The 10573-nt window shown below is 42.6% G+C and overlaps 1 protein-coding gene and 1 long non-coding RNA gene across 5 annotated transcripts in view; both read right to left on the bottom strand.

Moving 5' to 3' along the window:
• Positions 1-3881: 3881 nt before the first annotated feature.
• Positions 3882-7225, bottom strand: LOC138773896 (uncharacterized). The gene is made up of 2 exons (XR_011360232.1): positions 7062-7225; positions 3882-6972 (listed from the first exon to the last, which is right to left on the bottom strand). It is a non-coding gene; the product is annotated as an uncharacterized lncRNA (long non-coding RNA).
• A 1497-nt stretch (positions 7226-8722) lies between these two features.
• LOC138792766 (rho GTPase-activating protein 7-like) overlaps positions 8723-10573 on the bottom strand; it is a 161540-nt gene continuing 159689 nt past the window's right edge. For all 4 annotated transcript variants that reach the window (XM_069970641.1, XM_069970620.1, XM_069970631.1 and 1 more), the window contains exons 12-14: positions 10077-10297; positions 9326-9499; positions 8723-9232 (exon numbers count right to left, since the gene is read on the bottom strand). In XM_069970641.1, the coding sequence (XP_069826742.1) occupies positions 9130-9232; positions 9326-9499; positions 10077-10297 (498 nt within the window). In that variant the 3' untranslated portion in view covers positions 8723-9129. The remainder of the gene's footprint in view (positions 9233-9325; positions 9500-10076; positions 10298-10573) is intronic.

Below are 10573 nucleotides of genomic sequence, written 5' to 3'. Positions count from 1 at the left end.
GACACAACATTATTACAGCAAATAGAGGATTTATGGCTATGTACTGTGAAGAGACACAACACACTGCAAAGGGTATGGAAATTTGAGGTTCACCTTAGAGCCCGCTGTATGATGATTTTTTTTTTTTAACCAGTACTTATAGTTGATGCATACCTGCCAGACACTTTCCTTTGTGCATGCTCCTTTGCTACTTTTTAATTTGAATCTATTAGTACTACAGAACTGTGATCTGAGACTAGAGCCTAGCTATATTGCCTTAGGCATTTTAATAGGACCAGAGGACCTAGTATAACAACTCAGTAAATTGAACTTTTTTGCTTTATGTACATGAAGTTATTGCAGTTAATAATCTGTGTTTTACAACGTATTAAATGTTTTCTCTAGTGTTTTATCAGTGCCTGCTAGAGAAAAATGTTTCCACTAGAGGGCATCCTTAGTCTTCCACAGTCCATTCTCATTATTGACCACCAGCTAATATCCACAGAAATCAGCTACACAGGCAGGGACTGACTCCTAGTCAGTTGTCACAGGTTTCTATAGCCATGCTGCTTTGCATCCTACAGCTGCTAAAGGGTGCATTGAGGAGGATCCATAGAGGGAACACTATGATCAAGGTCAATAATTCCACAAATTACGTAATTAGATGCAAATCTGGAAAATTAGGGGACCGGGGAAGTATGTAGAAGTGTTATGGTGCCTTTACACAGAGATTTATCTGACAGATTTTTTAAGCCAAAGCCAGGAACAGACTATAAACAGAGAACAGGTCATAAAGGAAAGACTGAGATTACTCTTCTTTTCAAATCCATTCCTGGCTTTGGCTTTATAAATCTGTCAGATAAATCTCTGTGTAAAGGCTTCCAAAGTCATGCATGTCTTACCAATGTTAGACATTCATAGGTGTGTGACAAGTTGCATCTGCCCCAGCAAAGAGAAAGTCAGCAGCATGTGAGCTGAAAGTGCCTTCCACATGGATGAGTGGACCCAGAGAAACATTCCCCAGACCATAAAGGTGCACACTACGGAATCTGGGCGGATTCTGCCGCTCACATCTCCACCCGTGCCATAGACTCCTTTATATGCACAGGCAGATTCCGCCATCAGCCCAAAGAATGATCCTGTTAATTCTTTGGGCAGACGGCGGAATCCGCCTGTGCATAGAATGGAGTCTATGGCATGGGTGCGAGCGGTGGATTATCTGCCCCCAGATTCCGTAGTATACACATAACCTAATGCTACCACCACCTGGGGAGCAGCGACAGGGGCTGCCCAGACTATCCTTAAGTTGTTCTGGTGGCCCATTTTTGTACAAATCGTACTCTCAGCATGTTGGAAGACCACGATGTTGGCTGATTGTTGCCTTTCGACATGCACTAAACGATTATCAGCCTGAATAATAGTTTAGTGTAATAGGGCCTTTAGACATTTTTCACATCTCTAACATTAAGAACTGACAGTACTTATCACCCCTTTGTTTCTACTCAAGTAAACATGGTAATTTTGCTGTGCCTTGCACTGCTGCTACTTGGGGATGCAGGCAACCTCCAACAGCTGATCAGCAGAGGTGCCAGGAATCTGCTCCCTTTCCAACCAAAGGCTATGTGCACACTGAGCAATTCTCGAGGAATTGTAGCTGAAAGTTTTCAGGCAGAATTCAAGCAGAATTTAAGCCCCCCATTGACTTCTATAGGATTCCTCTAGCAGATCTACAGCAGAAAATTCTGCTCGGAAATTCTGCAGTGTGAACAACAGAGCAGAAAACCCATTGAACACAATGGGACTTTGCTCTGCACATTTTTTACGGGAGGAATTTCGAGCTGAATTTCAAGCTGAATTCCTCGCCTTTTCCTCAGTGTGCACATAGCCAAAGGCCTCCTTCCCACAAACATATATCTGTAATTACAGACAGTATAGTTTTTTCAGGCTCTGTATATTTTCAAAAAGTCATGTCTGCATAATTGACACCCTCAGAAGTGGGTCAGTGAAAAATGCACACAGCATAAATTGCATCCAAATACTGTTCATAATTGCATATTCTCTTGTGCTAACACCTGGATTGTGCCATCATTCCATTTATATTTTAAGTTTACCTGTTTTAAATTCTGCTTGAAATTCCTCCTGTAAAAGAATGAACAGGGCAATGTCTCATTCTGTTCAATGGGATTTCCGCTCTGTTGTTCACACTACAGAATTTCCAAGCAGAATTTTCTGCCGCAGTTCTGCTTTCCACCCAGAGTAGTAACATGTCACTTCTTTTGGGTATGTGCACACTGAGCAATTCTAGCGGAATTCTGCCCGAATTCCGCCATAAAAAGCGGGCGGAATCCGCGTGGAATTCCGCCCGTGTAAATGCAACATTGCTCCTTCCATAGAGAACAATGGGATTTCCGACTGCCCGTGCACACAGAGTAAATTTCCGTCCGGAATTCCGCGCAGAATCCGCATTCCGCCCAAAGAATGTACATGTCAATTCTTTGGGCGGATTCCGCTAGAGGAATCCTATAGAAGTCAATGGGGTTTGAATTCTGCTGGTAATTCCGCTTGCATTCCACTTGATTTCCGCACGGATTCCGCTTAAATTCTGCCAGAGCAGAATAGGCGAGGAATTTCAAGCAGAAGTCTTTCAGCTACAATTCCTCGAGAATTGCTCAGTGTGCAAGGGCCCTAAGTCTCCCAGTATGTGAATTGCGGGTGTTGGCTGTATGGTCATCCTCTCTGCACTTAAAAAGCATCTACACACAGAGGCTATGGCAATACAGGCTGGGATGCAGGGAGGGGGGGGGGGGAATATCTGCACCAGAGCTTTAGAATGCAGCAAAAAAAAAAAAAAAAACAGCATCTCCTCTTAACACTACTGTACAAGGACACGGCTTGTGTTGGGCTAAGATAATCATTTGTATTTAGCTTGTACTTTGGGAGGAATTTCATCATATGTGCTATTATATCACAAATGTGATAAGAACATGGCCCTACTGAACTGAACTCACAGCACTCATGTTCCTTAAAGGGGTAGTGCGGCGCTAAAAAATTATTCACAGAATAACACACATTACAAAGTTATACAACTTTGTAATGTATGTTATGTCTGTGAATAGCCCCTTCCCCGTGTCCCACCACCCCCACCCGTGTACCCGGAAGTGTGTGGTGCATTATACATTACCTGATCCGTGTCGAGGGCCGTCCGCCATTTTGTGCCAAACGTCATCTTCGGACGGATGGCCGAGTCGCTGCCCCCCGTCCCCCCTCCGCCGCGTCACAATTGTGCTCAGCCGAGATTGCGGCTGAGCATCGGATGACGCTGCAGGGGGTGGCCGGCATTCGGAACAGACGGAGCTGTTCGCCGGCCGGCCGAAGAAGACGTCACTGAATGAAGATCGGAGACGGGTGTTGGCACGTGACAGGTGAGTATAGCGCACCACACTTCCGGGTGGGGGTGGTGGGACACGGGGAAGGGGGCCATTCACAGACATAACATACATTACAAAGTTGTATAACTTTGTAATGTGTGTTATTCTGTGAATAATTCTTTACCGCCGCACTACCCCTTTAAAGCATTCCTTTTTTTTTTTGCAGAATTTAGTGTCACAGGAAAGTACCAGTCTTCTTGAGGTAATTCTGGTTTCAGTCCAGAAAATTATCAATTTTGTTATTTGTTGTATCCAACAACAAAAGTGGACTGGATATGCAACTGAAATGCAACAGAAACGAATGATACATACTACTGATACATATTACAGAGAGGTCTGCGAGTACACTGCGCAGCTTCACTCTTTGTAATCCACAGACCCAACAGAACATGTGAATGACCCCATGTGTAACAAGATGCTGTACTGACAAGCAACCAGAGATTTAAAAGAAAAACAAAACCTCTAACAGGCAGATTTACAAGTGCTGTACCATTTATTGGCTGTACATTGTCCATTACAAAACAGTGAACAGTAACATAGTTTGTTTATTGCCAACAACAATAAGCAAATAGAGACAAAGAAACTGACCATTTAAATTTTAATCTTTCCTGTGCAAAATATACATCTTTAGATTATAAAAATATAGAAGACATTGGTTACATTCAGCAACTATAAAGAACATTTCAACATTGAATTAACCCTTTCCCTTCTTCAGAAAATATAAAAAATACTGTGCAATCCTAAAAATGGATGAAAGTTTAAATATGGGAAATGGTCGTGTCCAGCACATCATAGTTCACAAAGATGACACACGCAAGAGTGGTAAAAGGTGGGTCCACATTCAGATGATTCACTCATATGGTAGAAGCACAGTACTACCTGAAGTAATTCAGCTGCTCGGGGAGCCCAAAACAGTCATATCGCATCCTGCGCCCACTAAAATATACTGCTCAACTCAAAGGATAGCAGATTCTTTGTTTACAAGGGTCTTGATGTCAGCTAACTCCTCTTATCCATGTAATACAGGCAAAATAACGAATACCTATTATCTGTTTGCACATATTTAGACTATATTTACATCTAAAGACTACCCCATGCTCGTGGGATAAATCAGAAAGCTGGCCAACAGATTGCACCATACAGGACCGATCATGGTATGTTTGACACTTTGAGGTGTATGCCCGTATAGGTTCCCTATTAGAACCGTATTACACGGAATGATTATTGTTCGAAATATTGTTAAAGATAGTTCAGATTTAAAAGATAATCGTTTTGTGTAATAGCAGGCAACGATTAAATGACCAACAAGAAATCTTTGATCATTTGATAGAATCTTAACCTATTGACATCAATGATTCACAAATCGTTTGACGTAATAATGAGTCGTCCAGTCGTTCCCTGGCCTGTCAGCCAGTAAAGGACGAGCGCAAGAACGACTGTAAGTAACAATCATTGTCCTGTGTAACAGGGTGAAAGATTTAAAGGGGTACTTCGGCCTGGGGGCTTTTTTTTTTTTATATGGCCGGGGAGGAGGTGGCTGAGGGCAACGACCTCCACTCACCTCCCCGGTTCCAGCGGCGAGTCTGACAGGCTGAGCGGACTTGAATTGTCATGTCTCAAGCCCGCGCCAGACGCCAGGCAGCGGAAACTGGAGCGCCGCGATACGGGGCCTGCCGCTGGAACCAGTGAGGTGAGTGGACGTCGTTGCACTCAGCCACCTCCTCCACGGCCATATAAAAAAAAAAAAAAAAGCCCCCAGGCAGGAGTACCCCTTTAAGATAGTTTGTCACAGCAGTTGTTTGAGATTGTTCATCGTTAATTGCTGAAAAAAATTGTCCCATGTAATACCACTCTTAAGACTATGGGTCTATTTGCACAGAAAGATTACTTTACAGATTATCTGCCAAAGATTTTAAGCCAAAGCCAGAAACAAACTATAAACAGATCAGATCATAAAGGAAAGCCTGAGATTTCTCCTCTTTTCAAATTCATTCCTGGCTTTGGCTTCAAATCTTTAGCAGATAATCTTTCTGTGTAAATGGAGCCTATGTTAGGTCTATTGAAATCAATGAATCTGGCCAGGGTATGCTTTGCTATCTGTCTGCATACCAGTTGGCCATCTTTTCAACATATGCCACAAGCATAGGCTAGTTCTTCACATGTGAAAGTAGCTTTAGCCTCATGCTTTATATGATATCAATGGTAGATTAATGTAAATACAACACTCATGAATGAGTGCTAGTTTTTTCTATATACTAAAGAAATGACATACTTTAAGCAGAGAAATGCAACAAAAATAAAGCATAAAAGGCAACAGGGAGAAAAAAAAAAAATCTATTGAGCTTGTCACAGCTACATGTACAGATTAAAAAGCCTATCCATGAGACTAAATGTTTTATTTGGAAATGAACCATCACGTTAAAGAGCTTGTTCCCCAGAATCAGAACCACATCTGCCTGGATTGGTATAAACTGCAATGGCAGACATGGCTCGTGGACAGATGTGGTGCAGTTTATGGGAGGAAAAATAATAGATCAATTTTTTTCTCATCCTGGACTACCTCAATTTAGGAATTCCTGTCTGAAACTTTCTTTAGTCATCAAAAATAAATGGGACACACACATTCATTAGTAGTCCCCTGGTCCTCTGTAGGAAAAGAACACCATTACTTATACACTCACATACATATATCTCTCTCATCTTATTTTATACTAAGGCTTTCCACAAAAAAAAAAAAAAAAAAAAAAGGATTTAGCCAACCAGCACAGTAATTGGTTTATTGGGAGCATCTACACATGGAGTGTAAAAATTATACAATATACGTGACCTGTAAGTGACCTTGTGCAGAAAAATGCCTCAATAGCAGCGTATATGATTTTAACAGGATGCCCTTTGGAATAATACTGTTAGAAAGAATCAATTACAAAAATATACTCTGGTCCCCCTTTCAACAAAAATACTAAGGAAAATAAAATATGTTAACTCTTTACACCTTGACTGAAGAGAAAAGTGTAAAATAGTCATATCCATTTAAAGAGTTACTGTCAATTTGTAAAGAGGGGGGGGGGGGACTTTTGTCAAATGTTATTGATCGCATGCATCTCTCCCCAGCTGTGTCTATCAAAACAGACTCTTGCTTCATGAAGCAGAAAAGGTTGGCTGGGGAGTTGAGCGCACTGCCGAGCACCCCCCATCCCTGGCAGGACCTCTGGAGTTTTACAAGTTATAGCAATACTGAACTAACCAGTGCAGCATGCAGCAGTTCTATAATGGACATCATAATGGAAACCAGAAATCAGAGCCAGTGTGTGCACCTAGTCTTAGGAATATATTCACAGTTCTGTGTGAGGACTATATACTAAGAAAAACAAAATTAAACAAAAAACACTATCGGAGGAAAGCAGAGAAGCCAAATGTCCTTAGATGTTACAGTCTACCATTCTCGCAATAAATATTGACTCCTCTCAAAAGTTTTAAATACATCAATAAAAGGAGAGTAAAAAACCTAATTGAAGGTGCTTCCTATAGGCCCGTTCACACTGAGTAAAACAGGCGGAATTGAATCCTGCCTGCCTCAGTGTCACACAGTGTCTCTGGGATGCGAGCCATCCCCATCCCATAGAGACACTGACACTGAGGCAGGCGGGATTCCACCTGTTATGCTCAGTGTGAACGGGGCCTTAGGCCGGGGCTGCAGTTAGAACTCTCTGAGGTTTCACTGTCCGCTGACTGCTGTAATACACACTTTTATTTTTAATCAGATGCAATTAAAGTTAGGAAATTGCACTGATAGTGACTCTGTACCCACAATATGACACCCCCCCCCCCCAAACCACTTGTACCTTCAGATAGCTGTTTTTAATCCAAGATCCGTCCTGGGGTCCGTTCGGCAGGTGATGCAGTTATTGTCCTAAAAAACAACTTTTAAACTTGCAGCCCTGTGTCAAATTGGTGTGGCCTAAATTGTCTATGCCATAGGCTTGTACTGCCTCTCCGTCCCTTCTCCCCGCCCTCTTCACCATTTCTCCTATTCATCACTTGTCTGAAAACTGCACAGGTGCCTTAAAGAGGATGTACCATCAGGTACATCCTCGGCGGCCCGAATCCCGTGTACGGCGCAGCTCTATGCATGGGTTCCGGGCCGGGGCTAAAGCATAAGAGGCGGGGTGGCCCGCCCCCAGTGGGCAGGAATTCCCTCCCCTCTATGATGCGGCTCTGTTAGAATCAATGGAGCCGCGTCATAGAGGGACGGGGAATCCGCCCACTGGGGGGCAGGTGGGCCGGGCCGCCTCCTGTGCTTAATCCCCGGCCCGGCACCTGTGTATAGAACAGCGCCGTACACTGAAATCGGGCTGCAGTTCTAAAAACGGACCGCGGCACCGTTCTATACGTGGGTCAGATTAAAGAGGATGTACCTGATGGTACATCCTCTTTAATGATCCAGGACATGTGCAGTGGTGATTAAGAGAAATGCTGCCTGGAGCATTCCTAATGGTGAAGAGGGTGGACAGAGTGGCGGTGCAAGCCTAGGGCTTAAACACTCTAGGCCACACCACCTTGACACAGGGCTGCAAGTTTAAAAGTTGTTTTTTTTAGGACAATAACTGCATCACCTGCCGAATGGACCCCAGGACAGATCTTGGATAAAAACAGCTATTCAAAGGTACAAGCTATTTGGGGAAGTCAGATTGTCGTTAATGAGTCAAAAAGTTCTTGTCTTGGATGTCATACACACACATTTGGTCAGTCATACTATTTTAAAGGGAACCAAATCAGCATAATTGTGCTGATATGGTTCCCTTTAAACACCGTACAGAGGTACTGCTGCAGCAGCGGCATGCAGGCTTTGGTAGGCAGAAAAAGTTTTATTCTGCCGCGCGAGAAAGGGGCAACAAATAGTCATGTGGGCGGGGAGCTGCCCGGGACTAGTAACAGCTCTCTCCCAGTCTGTGCTCAGTGCGGGGATGATTGACAGGCAGAGAGGACACTCACAGGCCTCTCTGCCTGTCAATCATCCCCAAACTGCAGCAGCTGCAGCTCTGTACGGTGCTTGAGGGAACCATATCAGCACAGTTGTGCCAATTGGTTCTCTTCAAGTCAAACGCATATCTGATACCTAATCACAAATGGTAATGGAAACAATTTTTGTCTTTGCAACCACCATTTTGGCTGAAGAAAATTGACACAAAACACTGGCATCCATATATAGTCACTTATCCGATGGCTGATGATCTTTAGGAACAGGAGTGGATTCCCAGTGTCACTATAGGATTTATTATTTACCAAGCGGCCATGGTTTGTCAGAATTCCCTCATTCATGAATTAAAAGATAAAACAAAAACCCTATATACAAATCTGTGCAATATAGTGTGCGTTCTCACTCATCCTATACATTACACTTAAAATGGGGCCGAGGAGCAGTCAAACATTTTTAGAATTAAAATATAAATAATGTTACTTGTATAGTGATATTTACAATACTCAAACTACATCTCTGCATAAAATAAGATTTCTAACATAAATAACCGATTCACTTGATTCAAGTACCATTTACTACATGTTAAAATCTGGCAAAAGAATAACCTAGAAATAATGTATTAAAAAAAAAAAAAAAAAAAAGCACATAGGTCAAGGCTGTATCCATTGTCGTCATTTAGTGAGATTGCAGTTTTGTCCTCCAGAAAGTGCATGGTCCAACACCACCAAAAACACAATTGGCTGCTCACTTCACTGTCCTCTTCTTGTTGAAAGAGTCTTTTATTCTCTGTATTTCAGCAGCACACATGTGACCAAACACCCTGTTGTACCATTCACTGGTTCGCCCCCTGCAAAAAACATAAGACAACATTTAAAGCCAATGGACAAAAAAAAAAACTTAACACTACACCTGACTCTGCTACAATCCTGGAAGCCCTCACCTTGTATCCGTCCTACAGGCATGAGTCACTTTATTCTTCTGATTTCCAAGGTTTTCTATTAGATATTCACACAAAATCACATGCCCCAAAATGCCAGTGACTGGAACATCTTCACATTCTATTGATGTAGCTGCCAAAATACAGGTGCCACTTTGTGGATCAGTTCTCCATGTCCTGAAAAATAAGTTCTAGTCTGTTATATCACAATCCACATACATAGACATTGTTTCAGTACTTCACCCTACATACACAATGCATGTCTGTTTGGTCTATAAAAAGATTAAACTGAACAACTGGACCAATTGGTTGGCACCAGTGTCAAAGTGAGAGCGATCAGCCGAGGATTCAGAAAACGCCCACTCGTTGGCTGATTGCATCTATTGCGCAGGCAGTGAAATTTATCGGCTGCATATCTCCGTGTAAACGGCCGAACGAATGATACAAAGATCGTTAGTGTGGCCCAGCAGTGTGATTGATCGTACCTTGTAAAGGCACTGCAAACAAGCACTGATCGAGGACAGATGAAGATTGCTGCATAAAAAAGGATCTTTACAAAAAAGATCACAGCTTTTTATACAGAATTAGGGCTTGATAGGTGTCAAGATGAAGGCTCACTATTATGTTCTGCTAGAACCATTCTATTACAGATATGAAAGAAGATGCTGCCTGTGTTTAGGTTCTCGATCCAAGGTGCCATCCAGGGTGATGAAACAGTAGTTATCAGAATCTCTGAAGTGATTGACTCACTCACCTTAAAACCACATATTCCTTGTGTGACACAGGAGACATACTCTCTTGTGAATAGTGGTAGATTTCAGTATCTTCATCCAATGTCTCTATGATCTTTGACTGCTGTAGATTTGGGTCCCATGTGTGTTGTTCCCTTAGTATATGCTGCAAGATCATTTGTGGCGTAGACTCAAGTTCAATGGAAGCTTTCCATAACCGAATTGGATAGTCGTCATTCTCTACCTGTGAAAACAGAAAACCATAATGTTATGCGTGTTTAACTTGCCGATGCCTTTGTAAGCCAGTTATTGGCTCTGTTCGGGTCCTGCCATGGACCACACAGCGATTTCAGTGTATTGTAGAAATCACTTTTTCAATCAACTCAAATGAGAAGCAAATTGACGCTTTCATTGGACTCAAGTGGATTGTACATGCACAAAACCTGCTCCACGTCTCAGGAGCAGAAGCGCATGGTTTAGGGCAGGACTAGTATGGAGCCAATAACAAAAGGCATCTGTA

Source organism: Dendropsophus ebraccatus, chromosome 1 (assembly GCF_027789765.1).
Source record: "Dendropsophus ebraccatus isolate aDenEbr1 chromosome 1, aDenEbr1.pat, whole genome shotgun sequence".
Lineage (NCBI taxonomy): Eukaryota > Metazoa > Chordata > Amphibia > Anura > Hylidae > Dendropsophus > Dendropsophus ebraccatus.
This window is presented reverse-complemented; position numbering and strand designations above follow the sequence as displayed.